The following is a 27332-nucleotide window of genomic DNA, read 5'->3' on the forward strand; positions in this document are numbered from 1 at the left end:
AAGACTGAATAGGGGCCAGGCAGTGGGCTCAGCACTTTACATACATCTTCTCACTTTGTCTCTATAAAAATATTATGAGGAAAGCACTCTTAATATACCTGTTTTCTAGATGTAAAAACATGAGGCTCAGAGTAGTTGTGTGAGTTCGCACAGTTAGGAAGTGGCAGGGCCTCCTGCTGCTGTGATTTGGGTGCCACTTGGAGGGTGCTCTGGCCCTCACATGCCCATGACCTTCCTATCCAGGCACTTTCTATACCCCAAATTCCACCACTGGAGAATCATTCTTTCAAATTATCAATGAATTGTTCTTCATTCAAATACAAATAGTGGAGCAAGCATCTTTCCATCCTGCTACATTTTACTGATGGGACCTGCTTGGGATTCTTTTGGCCCTAAAAGCTTTCTTGTCCTTGATTGACACCTAAGCTGGATGTTTTTTAAAAATATATAATGGGGAGGGGAGTAATAATATGAATATTTTTATAAAAATAAAGCCTTAAGTTAAATATTCTCTGCTAATACTATAGAGTTAGTATTAGCCAACACGTGGAGGACTTATCATGAATATCAGGGTTTTCCTCACATTTCTGAAATTGACTTTTTTCCACTCAGCAGAATGCTTTTGAGATCCATCCAAGCTGTTGTATCAATAATTCATTCCTTTTTATTGCTAAGTAGCCTTCGATGGAATGAAGGTATCACAGTGTGTTTAACCATTCATCCACTGAGGCACATTTTAGTTGTTTCCTCACTTTGGCTATTATAAATAAAGCTTCTAGGAACCTTCATGTACAAACTTTTCTGTGGACATAGTTTTCAATTCTCTGGGATAAATACAATTGCTGAGTCTTATGGTAGCCCATTGTTTATTTTGTAAGAATGTGCCAGGCTGTTTTCCAAAGTGGCTGTACCATTTTATATCCCTACTAGCAATGTTGAGAGGTTCAGTTTTTCTTTCCAGCATTTGGTAGTGTCATTCTTTTTTTTTAACTCTCCTATTGTGTGTGTGCTGCAGTATTATTACAGTGTGGTTTCCTACTAGAGAATTACCATTTTGCTTTTGATATGAAGCACGGTGTGAAGTGAAAATAGAAAGAAAAAGAAAAGATGTGAGAGCATATGAGTAGCTTTTCTTACCTGACCACTGCTAAAAGCTTTTCTATAAGAAATGAATTTTATGTAGTTAAACTGGAATTACTGATACAGAAAAAATAAAGTGTGGGTTTGAGCAATCTAAGAGTGCCGTAGTGAAGCCCTGGTATTACTAGGTCTTTATAATGAATGATTCTCTCATCATTAATGTTCTGCTTATATGAAATAAAGGCTATAGTAGTACTTAAAAATACATAAAGTACTTTGCTTATCAGTAGTGTAGACTGTGAATATATTTTAATGATCCCTGGAGTCTCTAGGGAGAGCCATCAAGATATATAAGGATGGGTTATGATGTATTAGGATCCAAAGAGACTTTTGTCTTCTAATGATAAGTAGACAGAGCCGTGTAAATTTGTAACATTGGCTCGGTGGACACAGTTACATTTTTGAATCACCCAATAATAGTTAACATTGAGAAAGCACATTGATCTGAACTTGGAGCCAAAGGAAGAGGGGCATGGTCTGGCTTCTGGGAACTTACAATCTGCTGAAAACTGGATATTTGTTTTTTAAAATTTGCTCTTAAGGAATTATTATCCAGAAAAAAACTTTAATGACCCATCTTCTCCAAATACGAATTTTAAAGCACTGATTTTACACTTTTTTTGCTATTTACCTTTTTCAGTAACTTCATCTCAATGAATTAAAAAAAAAAAAATCATACCATCCTGAAGGAAATAAAAACTGGATAAGCTAGTTTTTCCTCTCACCTAGTTTATAATCTATCTAATTGAAACTTGCTCATTCACAATAGTATTATACAGTGAAATGTAACATACAAATTAGGAAGGTGGAAACAAAGGAATCCAGAGGAAGGAGGAATTGCTTTTTGGCTGGGGTAAATAAATAGAAGGGCTGCATGAAGGAGCCGGCACTGGAATTGCACTTGGAGGCTAACAGGTTTTGGGAAAGCAGAAAAGAAAGTGTAAAGCATTCTAGTTAAAAAGAGCAGCAAAAGCCAAAACAAATCTGTGGTGTTATGTGGAAAAGACTAACAAAAATAATAGAATTTAACTACTATTTTCAAAAGTTTCCCAAATTTGTCTTCATTGCTTTCAAGTATCCTAAATTGTCTTCAGTCTAGTGGTAAAACTAAGATTATTTCTATGAACTAGAGACTCTGCCTGTATCTCAGTCTGTGTCACTGACAGACTCTGCAGTGCCAGGAAAACATATGCTGGCTATACCACATATATTTGCTCTTTTAGAAGATTGCTATTCAGGGGACCATTTAATGCTCCACTGAAGAGAAAATCCATAATCCTTTTTGTGCTCTGCATGGCAGTCGAGGCGGTGTAATGTCCATAAAATATGCTATACTTAAAACCAGCGATTTCAAAGGTACACTTAAAAAGACAGAGTGCATTTTTCAAGTATCACAGAATATCTTTAGTTTCCTATTCTTTTGGAGCCCAAAGGGTAAGTAGTGTCTTTTAGCATCTCTTTAAATAACCAGCTTTATGATGTTTGCCAGACTGTCTTTTTTTCAGATCCAATTCCAAAATACTTTCCTGAGTTTAATAACTAACCAAGTGGGAGAGGAAAACTTAAATTAAGCCGGCCTTGACTGAGTCCTGAGGCGAGCCATTTTTTATGGATTGCTCATCTTAGAAGTGCCGTATCTCATTGTCAACATAAAGTCAGCTTACCCCGTAAACCAGGCATTCCATTTTGCTCTGTTTAACAACTGGCTTAAAAAAAACACGTTATTACTGCTACTGTCAATTAATCTAAGTTTTATTTGGTGACCACCCTGAGGCTTCTTCGACATGAGAACAGATTTTTTAAGTCTGAAAATGTCTTTCTCCCCCAAAGAATAAGAAAGAAATTGGTTTTTTTTAGACTTTGAAAATATATTGAACTATTTTTTTTGCACCTCAGACTGTGTCTAATTTTTCTTTGTGATATTTTTTGTAACCCAACTGCCACTGTCTTCAGATTTGAAGATGGCACCAATGTGAAGGGTTTGGAGGAGAGTGGAGGGGGGGAACCCAGTGTGTTTAACTCTCCAGGGGCAGAAAGGGGGGGATTACCACTCGCCTCACACAGAAAGCATCTTTCTCCCAAATTAAGTCGCAAGCAGGCAGTGGAAGCTCATTTGTGAGATGGGTTTCCCTAGTTTATGATGGAATGGTGTGGCTCCTTAACAAGGCTAACGCTGTCAGAAGATAGGGCTGGAGTGATTATTATTTTTTTCAAACATCAACTATTATTTAGATACAAAACCAAGAAGGTAAGATGTGGGGAGAGTTGGACTAATAGGCCACTTGGTAGGCACTTAGTTTTGTTGTAATTATTTAAAAGTTCAAAATATCTGGATAATATTGAAAGTTTGATAATTACAATTTGCACATATTTCTGCTATGTGAAAACTGAAATTCCAAATGAATAGACTGATACATTTTTATGCATGTGTAAAACTTCCCCCATTAACAAACAAACACAATTCTTAAAGCGCTGGTGCCGACATAGGGAATGTATTTATTCTCAAAGTTTGCCTTGAGCCAGTTCATCCAAATTCACCATTTCTAGCACCTTCTTCCTTTTAGAAACACAGAGTCCCAGCCGTTTATAAAGCCCAGCCCACCCTTGTCCTTACCCTTCACCATGAGGCCAACCCCCACCTTCCAACCTCAGCAGGAATTCAGCCCATTTTCCACCAGGTGAAAGTTAACTCAGGCATCAAAAGGGATCCAGATATTAATGTGCCATTCTTTCCACTCACCGATTCATGCAGCAGTTAATGAATCAGGGATGCGAGCAGTGCAGAGATGCGTATGACAGGCTTCCTGTACTCAAGGAGCTTCTATGATGGTGGGCCAGTTCTGTGTACTTTTACATTTTGAAAAATTTCAAATCTACATAAACCTTTCACCTAGATTTACTAATTATTAATGTTGTTCAATATTTGCTTTCTCTTTCTCATACTAAAATATTTATATATCTCATATGAAAGGATGGATATTTAAACAAGTAAGCCCCATATGTTTGGAGGGGCTTCAGCAGAAAAGCACATAAAATGTTGTTATAGGGAAAAGGACAGTGTAGGAGGGAATCAAGGAATCCTTTCTAAGGTAATTTGCCAGGTATATAAGGGTAGGTAGATAGCCCGAGCAATAGGAAAAGCATATTCCAAAGCCCCAGGTCTGACCCCGTGTGGAACACTGAGAGAGCAGTAAGTAGTTTTGTTGGTTGGACCATGGGCTATGGAGAAGGGGATTGGGAAAGAGTCATGAGAAGGGTAGGATGGACAGGTAGGCAGTGACCAGGTCCTGGGGGGCCACGTGTGCCGCAGAAAGGGGGTTTCTTTTTACCTTCTGTTTGATGAATAGTCACTGACAAGTGTTAGGCAGGGAGTGACCTGATTTGTGCACTGTTATTGGAACTTTATAGAGAAAATGCTTATGTTAAAAGAACTAGTATAGCCCTGCCAGGCATGGCTCAGCAGTTGACATCAACCTAAGATCCAGGGGATCGGGGTTCGAATCCCAGTCAGGGCACATGCCCGGGTTGTGGGCTCGATCCCTGGCCGGGGGCGTGCAGGAGGCAGCCAATCAATGACTCTCTCATCACTGATGTTTCTATCTTTCCCTCTCCCTCTCCCTTCCTCTCTCTGAAATCAATAAAGATATAGTTAAAAACAACAACACCTACTATAAAGGAGGAATTGTCAGACACCCTAATAAGCCTAGAGGTAGAAATTGATCGGCTTTTAAAAGCCCTAATACTCACCCATAAATAGAGGTTCTATTTTCCTTCCCCAGAAGAGTGGATGTGTGGACAGGTGCTTCTAAAACGTGGTTATACATCCAAATCAAGTGAGGAAGTTTGTAAGAAACAGAGATTTCCAGTTATTTTACTTCACATCTATTGAGTCAGATCTTCTGAAGTGGGACTCAGGAGTCTTCATTTTTCGAAATCTCCCCCGCGTGGCTCTGGTGCAGCCAGTTTTCTGCCTGGGGTTTGAGAGCACTGAGCTGTAGAGGGAGGGCAGGGAGAGTTCAACTGCTCAGTGCCCAGGACAGCCTTGACGAATGCTATAGGGAATACATTTATCACATCGGCCTGTATTGTTCAAGCTGCCACGTCACATGTCTTTTGTGTCTTCAGAAAGTACCACAAAGTTGAGCACAAGGTAGGGGCTCCACAAATATCTGAGAATTGAATGAGTATTGCTTAACCCTAATGATAACAAAGGAGATGACTAGCGGTGCGGTTGTGTATCTTTGGCCAAAACACTCTAAAAATACCAATTTGTTAAAATAAATTCTACAGATAGCTTAAAGCCCAGGTATTTACTCAGACTTTTCAGCAATTCTGTGAATTTTTTAAAAAATTAAGACTTGGCCACTTTGATAAAATACCTGCTTTAAAGAAGATAACAGAATATAGGAGATGACATCAGTCACCTTGTGAACACTGCCACACTGAGACTTTGTGGGCTAACCTAAGAAAATGTATTTCCTTCTGAATCAATTATCTTCACTGTGTGATCGTGACAGATAATAATGACACATGGAGATAATGGGAGTTAATTCAGACATATCTGAAATAATGGAGATAGGAAAAATCATTTAAACCTAAACTTGACAGCCATACCATGATGTTTATTTCAAAGTGTTTTGAAATAAATGTTATGAAACATTTTATCTTCTTAGTAAAAGAAGAGATAGTATTACTAATAATCATTAGTTGACATTTCATTATAAATGTCAAAGCCAAGATTTTTGTTAGACATTAAGATCTTCTTAAGTCTTTTAATTCTGAACCTCAACCATCTAAAGTAGGACAGTCTTATTTAGACATTGTGGATAAGGGCAGTCAGAAAGTTGGATGTCGGGGAAAAGAACTGATACGCAGGGACTGGTACTTCACTCTGAAAACCATATTCCAGGGTAACATGCATTTAAAAGTAGCAAATGATGTTTATCAGATGCAGTTCTTTTGCTAACTCCCAACTGAAGGTGATTTTAACAATTAAATTTGTTTCGTATATTCATTAAGTACGTTTAGTTTGGAGAAGCCATGAAAAATGTGGGCAAGACTCTGAATGTGTTTATTTGTACAATTAGGAGAATCGGAGTGGCTGGATCCACAGTAATGTTGTCAAAGCTCTGACTCTGCATCTCACGGACAAGTTCTACACATGGCTGGGAGGAAGGCCAGTCAGTTGCATCAGGCTCACATCTACCAACTTAGTAACTCTCGCCAGAAGTCTTTCCAGGTATCTCCAGCAGAAAAGACTCTGGAGAAATGGGATTTTCCAGCTTTGGATCATTTTTCATCTCAAATCAATCACAGTTTCATCCTTGAGCCTATCACCAATCCATAGCTGGGAGGGGTAGCTTTTATAGGCTGTCCCTGTGTCATTGCCTTTCTTTGTCACTAGATGAGGAAGCAGGTTGGCCTTTCCCAAAGTCATATGTCACGGATTTCTCACAGAAGGGTTCTATTGACAAGAAAGAAAAGAACTTTTCTTTTCTATTGGCAAAAAGAAAAAGAAATCAACAAGTCCGCCATAGTGGTTTAAACTTCCCATTAGTGTTTGTGTGTCTAGGAAAGGAAGAAGCATAGTCTTCAATGGCAAAAACAAGTTATGCCCTGTCAAGTGAGAAAACAATGTATTTGTTCCACAGTATAAACAGTGGTTTTATTTTTGTATTTCAGTAAGGTCTTGGATATTATAAGCCTTTCAGCAACTTCAAATTTAATATTAAACCCTTATATGAAATGCGGTGGAAAATACAGTTAAACATTTCACATACAAAGTTTCTAGATTTCAGCTACTCCCTCTACCTGCAAGTGGTGGGTACTCAATAAATGTTGAGTAAATTAATGAATTATATCTCAGAACCATGAAATTAAAAGTCATCCAGTTACTCTCTTAGATGCATGTGGACATGCCTTACAATATCCTCAGAGTGGTCACTGAACCACGATTTGAACACTTTCATATGGAAACCCCCACTGCTTTCCTCTCAGGGGGTTGGTTTGCTATATACAAACATCCATGAGAAAAACTGATCACATCGAACAAAGGAACATTCCCATTGTTTGCTTACCTTTTCTTTCTCTCTCCCCTCCATCCCCAAGACTGTAACATACAAATAGCACATTATTGTTGAGTGATACCTCAACTAATATTCTCTGCCAAATGAAACTCAAACGAACAAGCTGGCCTTTGTTCAGGGAAATTTGGGGAGAATTCCAGCCAACAAACTGATTGGGAGGAGACAGAGGAGTAGACCATGGGGATTACGGCCCCTGAAGGGTGGCCCTGGAGCTGCCCGGGAGGAAGGCTGCAGTAATAGCCATACTGAGAGGTTGGCATCTGGGACAAGCTGCCTTGTGGCTGCTGGAGGAGTGTCCTTACTGGGATTACCAAGAAGAGGGAAATGAGGTGCTACCTCGTCTGGAAGGTAGGGAGATACAGAGTATTCCAGAGAGGTAGCTTATATTAAGAAACACACACAGTATTGAAGTGGGGGTAATGGGAAACACACCCCATACCTCCAGCATTAGTATTTGTTACCTCTGGTAACAGAGGTTCTCTAGAATGCAATGTGCTTGTTCATTGCAATATTAATTTTTGTTTTTTTCCGTGGATAAATGACATATGTAGGCAGTCACTAAATATATCTCATTTTTGGATTATCTTACTCTTCTAATAGGATAGAATAGAACACCCTAAGGTCTTCTCTGAATTTTGGTAAGTTTGGTAATTTTAAAACTCAAGAAGTCAAAAGAAATTTTGTGGTTTTTAACACTAATTTTATGCTCTTTTTTTTACATACCACGCATCATGAAGGAAACATTATTATTTAGTAATGTGGCCACCTGAGGCAAATTCATCTTCACCATTGGAAAAACACCTCAATGTCCATGATTTTATTGGTGAGAAAATACCATTTATACTTCAAAGACAGGACATTACCTCAAAATTTTCTTCATGGGCAAACTTGTTTCCTTTGGTAGAAGGAAAATTTTTAGTTGCATCAAGAAGTATTAAAATAGACAGGTGAAAAATATCAGGGTAATTCAATCCAGAAGCAAGCACTGAGCAGAAAAGATATTTATTTAATTTTTCAGATTGGCTGATTGCACCTATCAAATTATTTGAGTAATTGCTCAACTGATGTTTCCTGGCAGCATAGACTTTGTATCTATTGTGATTCCACAGGAAGGATATCGAGTACTCTGTGTGTTTGTGAGATGCATCATTTTGATGTGTTTGTGACGCGTCCTGGGACGTCACCTCATCCATCACACTGTCCATTCTGATCTCAACCTTCTTGCATCACACTCTAGAATGACCTGCGTCTTCTTGGCGATGTTAATCCTGTCATTTCTGCCTTCCTTTCCGAGGTGTCCTGATTCCCAGGGGTTGTGCCATTCGGCACATCTCTCCTCTCCCCTCTTCCTCCTCCCCCCACCCTGATGTTTTCAGTTTCAAGCCTGTGATTTTCTCCACCTGAAGAGGCTACAGGAATGGAAAGGTGGAAGTGGTTTCTTGTCAGAATGTATTGATCACACAGCTCATCAGCAGAGAGCATCTCTGGTGTTCCTTGCTCTCTCTGCTAGATACCCCCAAGCCCCATTCATCCCCCCGCTTCTTCTACTACACTTTCTATCAAACTGTGCTATACAGATTCCTAGGAGTTCAGAGGTGCATTCTCAGAGATACACAAATACCTAAAATAATTTAAAACTGTTAATGTAGGAAACATTCAAACCCGTGAGGAATTTTTGTGAGTTTATCTGAGCCAAACTGACAACATATGCCCAGAAGCAGAATCTCAACAGACTGAGATAATGCTCCAGAGAAGGGCTGCTTTGCACTTTGTTTTATACATTATAATCAAAAGAGGAGACATAAGTGGGTTACATGAAATCCACTGGTGATAGATTAGGGAGGCAGGAGAAAGCAAAGTGGAGAAACTTGTGGATAAAAAGTAAAATGATCGGCACACACTTCTTTTACTTTGGTGGGTGCAGGATAGTTAACGTCAACAATTAATTCAATAACAATGAGGGGATTTGTGGTCTCCCCAGAGTGGTGCCTACGCTTTGAGGGATTCAGAAAAAGGAAAATTACTTTGACATTCCAACGATACATGATTGTAGATGCAAAAAGACAGTAGACAGGCTCAGTTAAGGTAACGATTGACCTTTGGCAGGGAAGGCACCAACCTAGGACATGACTACCCACCATAAGCTGCTTTTTAGTTAAAAAAGTTTTAATTTCAGACCGTCCTTTGTGGTTACTTTAGGTCTCTGAGTTTGTGAGCTACTCAGGTTAGCATGTGGCCCCTTTTCGTCCACAAAATGTTTGAGGATTATCTTAAAATATTTAATATAAGATGCAAAATATCAGTGCCTACACTTGGCTTGTTTTTCACTTCAGTGGTGCCAATGGAGTGGCAATTTGTCTTTTCTGGTGGTTTCTCAAACTGGCAATGCACATACTTGTTCTTTGAGTTCCTGATCCCTGAGACTGAGAAACACTACTCTACAGGGCTGGCAGGGGGCCTGGACAAATGAGCCATCGAGTCAGGCTCGGCGGCTACCCATTCCGCATACTTCTATCATGTACTGCCCTTCCCATTCGCCTCCTACTTCGATTTGCACTGGGAATTTAAAAAGCCCCTGAAAAACACTTATAGACACAGAGAACAGAATGATGGTTGCCAGAGGGCAGGGGAGTTGGGGGACTGGGTGCAAAAGGTTTGTTCCGAAAGTAACGGAGCTTTGCTGCTCTAGAATGGTGCTGTGCTGCGGTTTGGTTAGAGAGGCTTCCTAAAGTTGATGTCAGGTTGAAACAACTGGCCTTTAAACTCTCCTCTGACAGCCTGCGAAATAAGATGAAATGATTTTCAAGAGAAAGTGAGAGAAACCTCGTAGGCCTCTTACACACATTCAACCACAAACATTTATGGAGAACCTACTACGTGCAGGGCAGTCAGTGTTTCTCATCACACCCCTCCTCACAAATCACACAAGCACATTGTGACAACTAAAAATGCCTCAATGAATGTTTCAAACACTCCTTTGGGGGTACTTCTGGTTGAAAACCAGTGATGGGTGTTGGAGCCATAAATATGAGTAAGAACTTAGGTTCCTGTGTTTCCTTTACAACTTGAAATCGTTATTATTAGCATGCATGGGTGTTATGCCCTGGAGCCCTCTCCATTAGTACATTACTTGCATTTGTGTTTCAGGCTATTTAAATGAAAACAACCTGTTCCTTTCGGTGGTGGTGGGGAGAAAGAGGTAATCTCATTGGGGGATCAGCAATGGGCATTAAACAGTATTTCCTTAGTGCAGGCAGAATATATATGAGCACCAGCCTCAGAAGGGGAGGCCTGACCAATAGGGTGACGTGATACATGGGCAACCACAGAAAGTCGGAGAACACGGAAAGAACTAAAAGCCTTCCTAACACCTTTACTGAAGCTGAAGACATATCACAGAGACCCAAGTGTTATGTATTAAACACCCAGGTGGTGCATTTTGGCGTTGGGTTCAGATCATGCTCCATTTCAGGAATCTCATAGAAATATACTTCAACTGGTCATTATTGTGAGATTTTGGATTGGCTGAAAAATATTCCTGCTCCATGAATCCTGCCTAGTTCACTCTGTTTGAATCCCTTTCTCCTACGGTATTTCAGATGGTGTTTAATAGGCCCTGGGGAACACTGAACTGTACTTGGCCTCTGACTCCAGCACCCCAAGAGCAATCTAAAATTCCAAGAGGATTTGGAGCAGTTTTCTGCGAGTCCTTAAAGCAGAGTGTCTACCGGCTTTCTTGAAGAAAATCTCCAATAAAGTGAAACTTGTACCAAATTAAACCCAGAGGGTTCTGCAATAATGTTCTGGCCTTGGAATTCCAGTGAATAGAACATTTTGTCATTCACACTGGAGGTCATGGGAGAATCCCAAGGAAATACTGGAAACCAGAATTGTAGTCCTCTAAGCTGCTTGTCCCCAAAACCTCTGCATCGCTGATTTATGAAGTGACACTTCGGTGGGAAAAGAACAGGATTAAGAGGAACTAAGTTATATGTGTTTAATAAAGCTAAAAGGGTTCCATGTAAAAAATACTTCCAAAAACAACCATGGGAATAGCCAACCTCAGATTTATTTTATCACCTTTGTGTCAAATCTGAGAAATATCACTACAAGGTTAAGTGTTCTCTTGCTTTGCTGTAGAATGAATTCATTGCCTGTTATTTCTTATTCTCTTCTGCATCTCCATCGTGGAATTATCAGGTTCTCCTAGTTTCAGTTCTTACTACCATCTTTGTCATACAAATGAGATATCTTAAAATTAAAACTCCTAATATAATCTTTTTCTTCTCTTTACATATTCTTGGACTGACACCCATTATAAGTAGAAACTGAGGCCAAGTTATTCCATTTTAATGACAAAAAGTATAAAATGAAATGCATGCACAATACAAAATCAATCAGCCCTTGGGATAATCTAAAGCTTTTCACATAGGGTGGAAATGCCTAGATATTATGCTCTCAAATAGCTGTATAAGAAAGTATATACATTTGGTCTGTCTTGACAGTTTAGAGAGTCATTAATTTGTTTTAGGGTAAAAACCAAAGAGAACAGAGCTGAGACATACTCAGTGGATGTGTCTGAAGAATTCATTGACATGCCCAACATAATCTGCTTCAGGCTTTTTTTGAGTTAGCTATGAAATTATCAGGCTCTGGTCTAGATATTTTGTTTGGTTGCATTATGAATTTTATTTCCCTTCTTTATTAAGCACACGAGAACCTTGAATGTATAATGCATAACAAATTATTTTACATTGTGAATGTATCTGGCAATCCTAGGGTATCGAATAATCCCCAACAGCAGTGGCTCACAGTCACAGATTTTATTTCTTACATTACACATTCTCTTCATGGTAATTACAATTCAGCTTTTCATGTCTTCATTTTAGGAGCCAGGCTGAAGGAGCAGCCCATTCTTTGAAAGGAGAAATGGTAGAATCATTCATTGGTTCTTAGAACTTCTGCTCAGGAGTGGCACACAAAATTCTTGTTTACATCTCATTAGTCTAAGCAAGTCCCATGGAAAAGTCTGATGTTAGAAGGCATGAGGGTGTAATTCTTTTACAGAAAAAAAAAAGCAAATAACTGGGAGCAATAATACAGTTGAAGTGTTCATGCATATGTTTTAGGATATAATTTGAAAGTATAAAGGAGGAAAGAGTCGTTCTAGAATTCTAATTGGTGGTCACTCAGGCCCACTGTTTCAGTATAGCAATGGCATGTTTTTGTTTTTCAGAATAGGTCCGTTTTATGTAATTGGAAAAAATGAACATAACATTTCCTCCTAATGATAAAAATAACATATTCTCCTAAAAATTCAAAACATATAGGAAGGTATAAATAACAAAGGAAAAGTCATTAAAAAAAACAACCCTAGGTAAAAATCAGTATATATAGTCTATCTTAGTAAATGTTCCATGTGAGCTGGAGAACAATGCGTTTATCTGTTGTTGGACATAGTGGTCTATAAATGTCAATTATATCCAGTTGATTGATGGTATTGTTTAGTTCTTCTGTATCCTTAATCATTTTCTGTTTGCTGGATATTTCAATTATTGATGGAGGGATGTTGAAGTCTCCAACTATAATGGTAGATTTGTCTGTTTCTCCTTGCAGTTCTATCAGTTTTTATTTACATATTTCAATTCTCTGTTGTTAGGCACAAACACATTTAAAATTGTTATGTCATCTTGGAGATTAACCACTTATTATTATGGAATGCCTATCTTAATCCCTCATAATATTCTTTGCTCTGAAATCTGCTTTGTCTGAAATTAAGATAACTACTGAAGTTTTCTTTAAATTAGCATTACATGTATATCTTTCATCATCCATTAACTCTTAATCTATCTATGACTATATACTTTAAACTGTTTTCTTTGTAGACAACATATAATTGGGTCTTATTTTTTTATCCACTCTGATAATCTCTGCTGAATCCAAGAGAAGGTGGGCAAAGAAGCTTTTCACCAATTTTCAAGTTGCTTTTTTGTTGTTGTTAATTCTCACCTGAGGATATTTTTTTCATTGATTTTTAGAGAGAATGGAAGGGAGGGAGAGAAGGGGTAGAGAGACACAGAGAGAGAGAAACATTGATGTGAGGGAGACACATCGATTGGTTTTTTTTCCACATGTGCCCCTATCGAACCTACAACCCAGGTATGTGCCCTCGACCAGAAATCGAACCCTCCACCCTTTGGTACTTGGGCCAGTGCTCTAACCACTGAGCAACACCAGCCAGGGCTCAAGTTGCCTTTTTCTTTTTTAGTGTTCACTTGGTTGCTGTAAATCTTTCACTACTTTTCAGAGTTCTGACAGTGTTGATTAAGATAGTTTTTGCTTGCTTTTCTATTTATTTATTTATTTAAGTTTATCTTTACTGTTGAAAGTATCTCAGGTGTCCCATTTCTTCCCCCCAATTGACCCCCTCCACTGCGCTCCCACCCCCTCCCCAGGCCTTCACTGCATTATTGACTATGTCCATGGGTTATGCATATATGCCTATAACTTCTTTGGTTAATTTCTTCCCACCGTCCATCCCCCTTCTCTCTTTCCTCTGAAATATGATCATCTGTTACATGCGTCAGTGTCTCTGGATCTATTTAGTTTGTCATTAGCTTCTTGTTAAAGAAGACCCTTCAACATTTCCTATAGTGCTGGTCTGGTGGTGATGAACTCCTTTACTTTTTCTTATCTGTGAAGCTCTTTATCTGACCTTCAGTTCTAAATAATAGCTTTGCTGGATAGAGCAATCTTGGTTTGTAGTTCCATGTTTTTCATGACTTTGAATATTTCTTGCCACTCCCTTCTGGCCTGCAAAGTTTCTGTTGAGAAATCAGCTGATAGTCGTATGGGTGCGCCCTTGTAGGTAACTAATTGCTTTTCTCTTGCTGCTTTTAAGATTCTCTCTTTGTCTTTACCTTTGGCATTTTAATTATGATGTGTCTTGCTGTGGGCCTCTTTGGGTTCCTCTTGTTTGGGACCCTCTGTGCTTCCTGGACTGGTAAGTCTATTTCTTTCCCCAGGTAGGGGAAGTTTTCTGTCATTATTTTTTCAAATAGGTTTTCAATTTCTTGGTCTCTTTCTTCCCCTTCTGGCACCCCAATAATATGAATGTTGGGCCTCTTGAAGTTGTCCCAGAGGCTCCTTATACTATTTTCCTATTTCTGGATTCTTTTTTCTTTTTGCTCTTCTGGTTGGGTGTTTTTTGTTTCTTCATGTTCCAAATTGCTGATTTGATTCTCAGCATCCTCTACTCTTCTGTTGGTTCCCTGTAAGTTGTTCTTCATTTCAGTTAGTGTAGCCTTCATTTCAAATTGGTACTTTATTATGTCATCAATTTTCTCAGTTGTTTTTATCATACTCTTACTAATATGGTTGAGCATCCTTATAAACAAAATTCTGAACTCTGTATCTGTTAGCTTGCTTGGATCTATTTCATTTAGTTCCTCTTCTAGAGATTTCTTCTGTTCTTTCCTTTGTGACATGTTTCTTTGCCTCCGCATTTTGGCTGCTTCCTGGTGTTTGTGTCTATGTATTAGGTAGAGCTGCTATGTCTTCTGGAATCTGTAGAGTGGCTTTGTGTAGTAGGTGTCCTGTAGGGTCCAGTGGCTCAGCCTCCCCAGTCACCCGAGCTGGGCCTTCTAGGTGCTCCCCTGGGTGGTCTGTGTGCACTGTCCTGTTGTAGTTGAGCCTTGGTTGCTGTTGGCATCACTGGGACGAACTGACCCCCAGACCAATCAGCTGTGAGGACCAGCTGCAGCTACAGCCAGAGAGCTGCTGTGCTGGAGACACCCCCATGGAGCAGGATTTACTTCAGTGGAGCTTCGGTGTTCACCAAGTGCACCCCTTGAGTGTTACTCGTGGATGTGGTAGGGTTGTAATCCAGCGTGGTCGAGTCTGACCACCAGGTGCACTGTCTCTGGGCCTCCCGGGAGGTGCAAAGTCAGCCTGTGCCAGTGCCTTGCTCAGGGCCACCCAGCATGAGCTACACAGCAAACCGTAGTTGGCTGCTACTTGTGCTGGGCTTGGAGGTGTTCAGGAGAGGCCAAGCTATGAGCCAGTGCAGCTGCCGCTAGTGCCAGGCCTGGGGCTGCTTATCAAGCCCTATGGGGCCAGCTGCTGCTTGTTTGAGAGATTTAGGAAAGTCCTAAGCATGAGGCTCTAGAGGCCACTTGCACAGAAAAGCCCCTGGAAATGGCCCGGATGAGGGGCAGGTGGGGAGGGGCGGGGCCTCCGGGAATCACGGGGCGGGGCCAAAGGTGTGAGTCCGGTGCTGGTGATTCAAACGTGGCGCCTGCCCGCCGGCTGTGTGTGGGGAGGACGCGCCAAAGGAGCCATGGCCTCCGCCAGCCCTTCTGCCTGGGAGGAAGCCGCCTCTCCACCTCTCGCCCGGATTCCAGGCAGGTTAGTTCCTCCCCGAGTGTCCCGGGTCCTTTCCAGCTGCTGCCCGGCGCTGGGCTCAGAGGGAGCGTCCGAGTGAGTCCGTGCGCGGGCCCTTTAGAGGAGCTGCTGGGGCTCCCGCAGCCTCCATGACCCTCAGGGACAGTCCCCGCTGGTTTCACAGCCCGGAGTTGTGGGGACGTCTCTTCCCGGCCCTGGAGCCCTGGGCTGGGGGCCTGCTGTGGGGCTGGGGCCCTCACTCCTCTGGGAAACCTCCGCTGCTGCGATTCCCTCCCAGGTTTAACCCGCAGCACCGGGTTTGGGCCCGCGGGCCATGTCTCCGGGATTCAGCCCTGACCCGCCCGCGTCTCCGCCCCTCCTCCCGCTCTTGGTGCTTCTTCAGCTCCCTGGTTGTGGGGCTTCTGTGCAGCCGGATTTCAGGAGGCTCTGAGTGCTGGTGGTTCTGTGTTTTAGTTGTGATTTTGATGTGGTTGCGGGAGGTGGCGGGTGCAGCTGTTACCTACGCCACCCTCTTGTTTCTTCTCGCTTGCTTTTTGATGTTTCTGTAAGATCGACCACTGGATATATCTCCTCTACTATTTTTATTGACATCTGTCAGATATTTTAAAATTTCATTTGGCTTTTCAATGACTCAACTTTTTAAGAGATCAATTCTTATATTTTTGTCTAAGTTGTTAGCTTCTGATTTGTATTTAATGAACCAATCCGTTAACACTTGTCTTATGTTATTATTCGTTTTCTTTAATTTAGACCGGAATGTTTAATTTATTATTTCCTTTAAAAATAAAGTTATCTAATGCTGTTAGTTTTATCTGAGCATAAAGTTAGCTGTATCTTAGGTTTTGAACATAGTAGCCTTATTATTTTTTCCAAACAGTCTGTAATTATAGATTTTATTCTACAGTTGATCTAGGAATTACTTTTTACAGTGTTATCTTAAATTATCTAAGAGACTTGTTTTATTATCTGGACCTTTCAGTGTTTATTTCTACTTTTATTTCATTGTGGTCTGACTAGGTATATCTACTTTAACTATGTCAACGCCATAAATATAAAGGTTCATGAGTGTCCTATTTTTACTGTGGATTGCACTCTTTGTTGATCAATATAAATTTCCATTCTTTAATCTCAATGATTTTTGTTTTATTTTCTAATTTATCTGAGATTAATATTGCTAGTCTTACTTTAGTTTTGATAGTGCTCCTTTGCCTGATATATCTCATCTTTTTATTTTTAAAAGTTATGTCTTTTTAGTTGAGATGACTAGCAAACATAATAAGTTAGTTGAATTTTTTTTACTTGATTTGATAATGTTTGTCTATTAAATGAAAAAGTTAACTAATCCGTTTTTTTGGTGTTTAATATTTAATCATATTCCTATCATTATGCGTGTTTTTTATGTGTATTCTGATAAATGTGCTGTTATTTCTTTTATTTGTTTTTCTTTGCTTTATATCATTTTAGTTTCCTTTCTGCTGATGTTTTGGATCTTGTTCATATTATTTTAAGTCTATTATATTTTTTAAATTTTGCTTTTATTTTTATGCCAACTTCAAGAATGAAACAGAATCTATGGGATCCCCCTCCTATCCCCAAATCAGACAATTTTGTAAACACATGTTCTCCTTAATCATCTAAATTGTGTTCAATCTGTATTGTTGGTTACAGATGTTCTCATTTTTACATTATGAATACTCTTTTCCAAAAACTAGTCTTTTAATATTTACATTAAGCTTCACAAATGTTAACAACATTTTTTTAGAATAAATAGCAAGTTTTACTGGGTTCATTTCTCTCAATTTTTTTTCTTTAGCACTCTCTTCTGGATTTGTTCAAATTAGCTTTTTTTTTTTTTCTGTACCCCTGGGTATGTAGCTGTGTACCTTTGATGAATCTCTAGTGTTTGAACAATATTTAAAAGTGAATGCCTTTAGCCTGGCATGCTCCCTGGTTTACCACAATCTCCACTGCTCCGTCCTGCCTGCTTGATCTGCCTGCACAGCAGTTTGAGTTTATAAATTCTCTTCTAGACCTTCCTAGACCACATACAGTTTCAGATATACAAGTGTTTAGAATGTGATCCTGTATTCTTACATTGAGTGGCCCTCTGCCTTATACCTTGTTTTTATCTTGGACTTAGGCTTTGGAAGATCGGGTATGGGAACTGTTGCAGGAAGCGGACAAGACAGCTGAAGAGAACAAAGATCAGAGTCAGGTGTATGATGCCATGGCCAGCACCCTGGGCGAAGCATGGGCAGCCCTGGTCTCCATGCTTGAAAGAAGAAGGGAGCTCCTCAAGCTGACCTCTGAATTTTTTGAAAGTGCCTTGGAGGTTTGTATTTTAAAAAATCATCTCCCTTCTCTATATCAGAGCAAATGAATAGCACTCCTGGAAATCTTTTATTTCTACAAACAGATATTGAAGTTGGTTTTAAAAAAAAAATGGCAGAACAACCAAGATTATATATATAATTTTTTATTGTCAAAAGATAAAATTTTAATATTTTAAATGCAGTCTTTCAAACATTTAAAAACTAAGTCCAGTTCATTAAAATTAAATAAAATATTAAGTAAAAATGGGAACTCTCACTTATAAGTCATTATGATATATTTCTCTCTGTAGAAAACAGTGATATAATTACTAAATCAAACAATTACCCCAGGTTATAGGATTACTAGGAAATGGTGGTGGAGAGTGTTCTTATTGACTAAAAGTTATTGACTAAAATGTTCTGCTGCTTATGCAAAGGGAATTGCAAAATATTCCATAGAATGTTTGACTAGTAAACATAGCATTTCATAAAGTGGTTTCCTAAGGCAAAGAGTTGAGTTCCTATAGTTTGAACTCATTAAAACCTAAGGGAAGGAAAAGGTCCTGGGCCTAGGAAGGTCATTTTCCCTATGATTTTTCTTAAATTCTGCAGTTTTTTTGAGGTTCCCAATTCCAAAATGTGAGTCTCAAAGAACAACATCAAAAGAGATGTTATGTTTGGTATGAGACAGTTATGGGAAATTTCACTTTTAACTTCTCTGTCAAGTGGCAGTACATTCATTTTGATGTGGGAGCTCTGCTTCATTATGATAAAGCACAAGCTTTGAAAAATATGACATTTTCAATCTGAAAATTCAGGACTTAAATTCAAAATAATGAGGGAGAGAAGATTAGTAATAGAACATAAAAACTGGCGTAGACAATCTCATGCATCATGAACTCAGGTAAAAGTTAAAAGGAGCAAAAATGTTACAACTTTCAAGGTTTGTTTTCCACAATTTGAACACAGAAGTCCACGTCACAATTAATTTTATAGATCATCTTGGGCAAAACTTCTGCACAGTTTTCTTCCCTGAAAAGAACTAACCAGGTGAAATATACCTACAGGGGTCAAATTATAGATACAGCTGATTTATTCTATCTTAGTAAGTGGGGTATAAGTGTCAACTGCCCCTTAAATTCAGCTCATTGGAACACAGGAGATTATCTTTTTTCAAACATTAGGCTCAACATTCGTTTCTCACTGTGTAGTGGCATTAATGCTAGCTGATTTTCTGTATAATAAGGAACTGCTTCTAGGTACTACATAAAATAAAAAGAAGTATGAAGTCAACCTGTGATTCGACCCAGAACTCTGGTTCCTGGTGAAATGACTAATTGTTTCTTGTATTATTCTGCTTCTGGTTTTGTGGACTACTTCATACTTAGCTTAAGGCCAGCTCCTGCATGATCTTCCCTGCCCCTTGTGTACGCCAAAGCGCTTTTTATCAGTGATTAAAAAAAGAGAGAGTGACTTTAAGAATGGGGTTTTTGAAAAATATCCCCCATCACCATTTCTATCCTATACAAGCTACAGAAAGGAGAGAAGTGAGGAAAAGAAAATATCCATAAGCTGAAAGTTAACAGTATTTTAGGGAAGCTTCTTCTGAGTAAAATTGTATATATAACAATTTTTAAATAACAAGCTGAAATATAGTGATTCCAAAACTTTTTGTAATGCTCTACAGGGGAAAAAACAAATCACCTACAAGGTTTTTCGTTTTTTTTTCTTTGAAGGTTCTGCTCAAAGAATGCCTTTAAAATCAATTAGAAATGAAGTGAGTTAGAGATGTAAGTGATGTATGGGTAGGATTCCCTTATGAACTATGTGCATTCAAGAATTCTTTAGAAATACAAATCATTCCTTATTGCATGGTTGATAATTATCACAGCTTCTGGCTCATAGACATAACCATCAAAAAGGTTTTTCTCTTCTCAAAAACATAGTGCTTCAATTTAGAAACATTGACCCTAAGTGACAATGGCAGGTGTCCATCGGATTGTTCTAACAGGATGGTGGTGGAGGCCTTCTCTGCATTTCCAAAGAAGGCAGGTTCCCTAGGGGGCCCTCTCATCATTCCATGCCATTTATAACTGGATTTTATATGGCTATCATAACGATCATAACATAGATCTTGTAATCAAATAGTTATATAAAAATATTTAAAAATCACTAAATTTAAAATGATAGTCTGGAAAAATCTTGAAAATGAAGACAAGCATTGTGATGGGCTTTTGTCTTTCTCAGATACTTTGCCTTTATGAGTTTATTCTACACTTTATCCAAAGGTGAACAATGTTGATTTAAATGCTCTTAGAAACTATAATAATTACCTTTGAGTCTTAGTGTTACAACAAACCAGCTTTGTCTGCTACTATGAAAATACTGTACTAGCATAACCAAGTATGTTTTGCCCTTTTCTAAAATTTACTTCTTAGATCAGTCCCCTGGGAATTTTAACATCACTTTAACCAACTCCCCTTCATGCTTCCTCCATGGAGAAACAGAAGAGACCAATCATATTCCCACCATTTAGGGTGTCAAATTGCTTCTTTTTTTCTTTTTTTTGAAACAGAGGAGAAAAGTTTTATTCTTTCTGCATCATATCTCATTTTTATTTATATAAATAATGCATCAAATTATTCACAAAAGTGCAAATAAAATTACAAATTATAGATTTCAAAACTCAACCTGTACTTTCCTTAATGCATATCTAATCCCAGACCACTTTATATACAAATATATATATATTTGATTTGTATAAGACATGGGGTTAGACATTGCTTCTTGGCCTTTGGCTAAGATCAAGTTTAGAAATAGGAATAAAATGTGTATTATTTTGAAACTTGCATTTTTTTCAGTTCTAGGTCTAATTGTAGACGGAAAAAGAAATATTTGAACCTTCCCTCTAAGTGGGTTCTTAAGTTAAATTTACTTATAATTATATCGTCACTGGTTAGCAAAACTTCTGTTGGTTTCTCCTAGCAAACTTCCTGGTAATTCTTTGAAAGACTGCCTCATAATGTTAAAAGTGGCTGTATTCGTAACATAGGGCACACACATTTTAGTTGAAAATTTTAATAGACATTTGAACAGTAAGCAGGTTGGTTTATTTCAGCATACATGACACATTTCCAGGTATGAAAAGAGTCCAAAAGAATGAGAAAAACGTTCTTGCCTTGGTACTGTATAAGTTGACTACATGTGAACACAGCCCTCACACAGACACCCTGAGCCAGCAGACACTCACACAAGCACAAACACATGCAGAGGCAGCTAGGCCATTGATTCATAGAAAACATATATATATAACTAAAGTGGCACATTGATTTTTATTTTTTCAACTGTCCTTCCTCTGTATTTCTGTTGCAGTTTGCTATTAAAATAGACCAAACTGAAGAGTTCCTCCAGAACACTCAGGAGTTCGAGACCGCTGAATCCTTAAAATCACTCCTTCAGCTTCATGAACATCATACGAAAGGCAAGAAATATGTTTATTCCTTACATAAGCTTTTAAAGATTTTAAAAGATGTTAATGTGAGAATGCTCATGTTGCAGAGTGTGTTTTTAATTTATCTGTTTGTGCATACTTCAAAGTCATTCCAAGAAAGGTTAAAGAAAGCTCTTTCCTTGGGCATCTTCTGCAAGAAAGAAGTAGTTGTAAGCGGTTCTAAGGAGATGGTAGAGGGCCAGCCTCTGGCAGGTTGTGATCACTGTGGGAGTAACTGTCTGCTAGATTTACTTCCAGAGACAGGGCCCATTTTCACCAGTTCATCTGTGTATCCTCAGCTTTTAGCGAGGCGCTGGCACCTAGTGGATCCTCAAGAAATATTTCCTGGTCAAATAAATGGTTGAATTCAGTGAATGTTACTTCTCAGGGACAGTAAATGGAGGCCAGCTCTTAAATAGCAGCTCTGGAATAAGGAAAACCCCTCTTTCACTATTGCAATCGGGGGGAGGGGGGGGAGGGAGGAGAGTAGTAAAATTTTTCCAGATTAAAAAATCTAATATAGTCTAATTGTTAATCAGCAATTTTTGTATGTTAGCTCTTTTCTACCAGAATTTGGGGTGGGCAGAATTGTGGTAGAAAAGGCATCTGTGAAAGAGTAGCTGTTTACTGTAATTTTTTTCTGTGGAAGCAGGTTATACAGGAACAACTTCTTTTCTCTCTAATGCCTTTTTCTAATTATTGCTGCCAAATAGAACTAGGTGTGAGTGGATGGTTTCCTGAACTCATTTGTCACACTTCTAACTCAGCTTCTTGCTTGACCAGCTTGATCCATGATGGGCAGGGACAAAAGGTATTTTCAAAGCCACAAATAGATTTTGTGTTTCTATCACTCTCCAAAGGGTCCCTAGATACTAGATCATTACTTTTCTAAAACTCAAGATTAAAGGACTCAGTCTTTCCTGTGTAAATTTTTATGAGATGCTGCCACATATAGACGTGTAATTTTAACTGATTGCTGTTTAGGACCTATCACTAATAGGGATTATAAACAGCATCAAAAATAACAGCCTTAAAGCAGCAGCCTGCTCATGTTTGTACAACGGCAGCAATCTAGCTGGGTCCAAAGAGGGTAAACAGGATCACAAAAAATTCCCCTTAGGACACTGGAAAGTGAGTCCAAGTCTAGGTCATTGAGATGGGTTCTGTGGTCTCGATTCAGTCTTCATCCAGTCAACATGATCATCACAGCAATTTTACCAGTGATTGATGCTTTGGTTGACAAGGTTCAGTACTGAGGCAAGAAAATGCAGGCATTTTCCAAGGGGTGGGGGTTTGTGGAAGTGGGAACTTTTCCGTAAACATTTTGGGTTGGATCTGGAAGGGGAAAGTAGCCTTAATGATGTTTTGTTGTTGTTGGCTCCTTCAGAGTTACTAGGATCTGTGGCACAGGGAGCTTTGTGTGCAGGCCTTAGACCACAATTTCCTGGCATCCAGCTAACAGCAGGACCAGTGTCCTGCCTTTCACTGGTATAGTCTGCAAGTGTCCATCTGGCCTCTTCTTAATCTGAAGAGATGGGTTAAAATGGTAGCTGAGAACAGGAAACAGTTTATTTTTGTGGTGACGAAGTATTCTTCCATCCTGATGGCATGTTTATTGTGATGTTTTTGTGTTCTTCTATGTGATACTTGAAGCATAGGGATTACAGGGGACTCTGGTCTGGTTCCCATTTCATATGCCCAATGGTGGCTTCAAAAACTTTGTTTTCATAAAATGAGAGTAGATGAAATTTGTTAAACAACTAATTCAGTGGGATATGATTAAGATGAGCTGATTTAAAATGTATATTCAAGGACAAAATTCTGATTTTCACTTAAGGACTTCATATCTTAGTCCATTCAGACTGTTATAACAAAATACCACAGACTGGATGGCTTATAAATGACAGATATTTATTTTTCACAGTTCTAGAGGCTGAAAGTCTGAAATCAGGGTGTCAGCATGGTCAAGTGGGGGCCCTCTTCCAGGTTGCACATTTCTCATTGTATTTTCACATGGAGGAAGGGGATAGGAGGCCTAGGAGGTCTCTTAATAAGAGAACTTATCCTATTCATGAAGACTCTACCCTCATGGCCTAATCACCTCCCAAGGACCCCAACTCTTAATACCATCATATTGGCCTTTAAGATTTTAGCATAAATTTTAGGGAGACACAAAAATTCAGACCATAGCAATATTTATTATTTTTAATTTAAGGAAATAAAATACATCTATAATTTATTTATTTTAAAACTGGAAGTTTATATCTCTTAATCCCCTTAACCTATTTCTCCTTCCCCAGCCCCTCCCCCTTCTGGCAAATGGCAACATTTAATTCTTTTTTATGGCTAAGTAATATTCCATGATATATACACCACATCTTAATCCATTCATCTACTGATAGACACTTGGGTTTCTTCCACTGCTTGGTTTAGGTAAATGTACAGCTTAGGGAATATAGTCAATAATATTATACTAACTTTTTATGGCAACATATCATAACTAGACTTATCGTGGTGATCACTTTGTAATATATATAAACATTGAATCACTATGATGTACACCTGAAACTTACTATAACCGATTACATCTCAATAAAAAATATATCTGTAAATGCAGCTAGCAATTCTATCAAGGTTTTGAAATGTTGATCAATGAGTAGCACAAAATGTGAATGTTAGGATGACAGAGGTTAATAATGTAACTGTAAAAACTGTAATCAGACTTATCCCTAATATTCATTTTGTTTCAATGAGCTTCACCTATGCTTTTTCCTAGTCACCAATGCTAGGCTCTTTTGTATGTTAGAAACCTATTCAGTAACATTGTGGAAGTCAGAGCCAGGGTGAATGAACTGAAGTTTCTGCTGTCTGGAATGCTACAGAATAAGTTTGTTTTCTCCTCCACATGACAATCCTTCTAATAGGTGAAGACAAATATGTCCTCTCCGGTCTTCTTTTCCATGGACGAAACATGCCTAGTTAGTAAAAGAGTTTCCCAGAAAGCATAGTTTCTAGGCCACTTACCAGCCTGGTTGCCTTCAATTCCACAACACATAAATAAACAGTATTTTTTGAACCTGTGCCAGGAGAGAAACCCAGAATCATGTGTCAGGGGAGTGCATGGCCTTGTCCTCATGGGCACATGGTGCGGCATGTACACATTTCCTGGTGAGTCCCTCCGTGCTTCTGTGGGTCTCTCTTCTATACCACCCAGCACTCTGTGCAGTGATGATTTATTTCCTTATTTGTCTCTATCACCAAATTGTGAGGCTCTGGAAGGCAGGGATTAGTACTCCTCTGAGTCTCCAGGACTTAGAATAGCATCCAACCCGAAGTATGTTTATTGAGTGTTATTTGTATTTAATCCAATGTAAGACAAGATAGAATGATGGAAACTTGAGTAATAAACAAGGTACTGCAGAGACATTGAGGAGAAGAAAATTGGCTCTGAGCACTGAAGGATTACAATTGCACCCTCCAGTTTTCCAACTGCCTTCTTAAAATAAACATAATACTTAAGAAGCTTCCTCACAGGAACAATCATATCATTACTTCCTTATTCTTAGATGTTATATGTATCTTAAATGCAGCTGAGATATAAGTTCATTGGGGTCCATTGTACTATTCTCTCTACTTTTGTGTATATTTGAAAATGCTCATTGAATGAGTTTAAGAAACACCATTCCATGGAGGGGTATTTGGAATATTTGGAATATTTAAAAATGTATTAGGAAGAAACATCACCCATGACCCCAGTGCCAAGACTGTGACCTTGATACTTTTTGAAAAAATACTCATTTGGAAAGATTGTTTATTGAGCTATAAATTCACTTAACTTGTGTACATTCCTCATTTACCCATCTTGAATTTGCTATTGATACTTAGTAATTGTGGCAAACTGTGTAAGTATTAGTTTAAAATATACTTTAATGCCACTTTCTTAGATATAATGCCAATAAAAACAACTAAACAGTTAAAATTTATTAAACATCTACTAGCTTCACATTACAAGGTATTATGTCAGAAAGTATGGTTTTGTAAACGTAAAGCATATGATCTTTAAAATAAATGCACTATAGGGATTATTTATTTCCTGAAGGTGATTATATATCTAAATAGTTTAGCCTGAGAAAAAATATAGCACTTTGTATGATCAACTGAAGGAATAAATAGACAGAAAAACATAAACAGTATAAAAGTAAAATGTAAGAAACTGACAGAGGAAGAACTGAAGGAACTGACAGAGGGAACGGGGCATAATTTACCCATTTTTATGACTATCTTGGTAGCAGTAACAGATCGGTTTTAGCCTGGGTACAAGTTAACTTTGGCTCATGAGGCTGTATTTCTGGTGATACTTTGGTAGTGGCTACACTATTTTGGCAGAAGCTGAAACAGAAACCAGAAAAAGATTGCAAACAGAAATTTGGGCTAATTATATGTATTTTGTAGAGACCAGGACAGGTTGGCTTATTCCACTGTTTGTATTCAAGCACCTCCAGTCGTGCTTCCCTTTCTCATTTGAAAAGTCTAGTGTGTCAGAGCTAGTTATGGAAAGAAAGAAAAGAAACACTATATGGGAAACCTGCCACCTGCCCATACTTTGTGTGTGTAATATATATGTTACATATATAATTAGTCATACTGTTTATTACATTAAGGTTATACAAATTAAAACTCTTTAGTTTGATAGGCAAGGCCTCTATAACCTGGCTTCACCTTGTTTCTGCAGTTGTTATTTTTTACTTCCACATAAGAACTTATCCTGGGCAGACAGGCTTTTTTCTGACTCTGTCCCTCTTGTCTTGTCCACATTCATGTCCATTTCCTTGTTTAAGTGACTTATTGACTTTTCCTATTCTATCTGAATTATCCATCCTCTGTCCTGGTTCCAGTCTGTGGCTGTTTTTGTTTGTTTCTTGCATTATTGACTCCCAATCGAATTGCTCAGTGCACATAATCACACCTTCCTCTCTCTGAGCAGGTAACAAGATTTTTTACCTTACAGATAGATTTAGGTCATGTGGCATAAACACTTCAAATTCTTTCCTTTCCATCTCAAGATGGCTCTTTACAGCATCTTCACTTATCTATTCACTCCTCCAGCTTTCCAGCTGTCAGCTAAAAAAGACAACTGGCCCAACTACCACAGCCTAATTATTGCTGTGTAGTTTACTGCCCAATGTTAGAATGCTGAAGTACAGCGGATGTGGTTTAGTCTATTTTTCGTAGTGGGATGTTTGGTAATGTATTTACCCTCTGGATGTTCTTCACAGTTTTCATCCTAAAAATAAAAATCTGATATTGTTTTTTTTCTTTTCTTTTAAGAACAAATATCTCAAAGATTTCCTGCCTTGTTGACCTCACTTCATCACTACCTTCCCACTTCTCAACCTGGTAACTTGGCTTCTGCTCCTATCACTTACCCGTCACAGAACCCCAGACCTTTTCAGTGCCTCTCTTTTACATCTCTGGAGGACAGCTCACCTACATCATCTACAGTTCTCCCAGTTCTTCCCCTTCTTTTAATACATGTGCTCTCACTCACACACTCTACAAGAGCAGAACATCTTTCCTATACCAGTCACAATGCTACGTGCTGCGGATACAGTCATGGTCCCTGTCCTCATATTGTACTGGAACCTAGTGGCAAAGACAGACAACTAACCCAAGATATAAATGTAACACTGTAGCCATGATAAGAGCTGTAAATGGCAGCAACATTGTGCTATGAGAACACTTAATGAGAATATTTGGTTCAGTCTCATTTGTCCTTTGAAGAACTGACAATTGGCCAAGACCTGAAGTATGAATAGAATGAAGGTGGAGAAGGCGAGGGTTGAGGAGAAAGGTGTTCCTGACAGAGGACACAGTGAAAAGTTCTGGGGCAGGAGGAAGAAT

The 27332-nt window shown here is 38.8% G+C and overlaps 1 protein-coding gene across 1 annotated transcript in view; it reads left to right on the forward strand.

Moving 5' to 3' along the window:
- The window catches only part of CCDC141 (coiled-coil domain containing 141), a 158964-nt gene that overhangs the window by 19950 nt on the left and 111682 nt on the right, over positions 1–27332 (forward strand). Inside the window, exons 4-5 of the mRNA XM_081142678.1 lie at positions 17770–17961; positions 21314–21422. Coding sequence (XP_080998804.1) covers positions 17770–17961; positions 21314–21422 — 301 coding nt within the window. The remainder of the gene's footprint in view (positions 1–17769; positions 17962–21313; positions 21423–27332) is intronic.

The sequence above is a fragment of the Miniopterus schreibersii genome (assembly GCF_964146895.1).
Source record: "Miniopterus schreibersii genome assembly, chromosome: 7".
Lineage (NCBI taxonomy): Eukaryota > Metazoa > Chordata > Mammalia > Chiroptera > Miniopteridae > Miniopterus > Miniopterus schreibersii.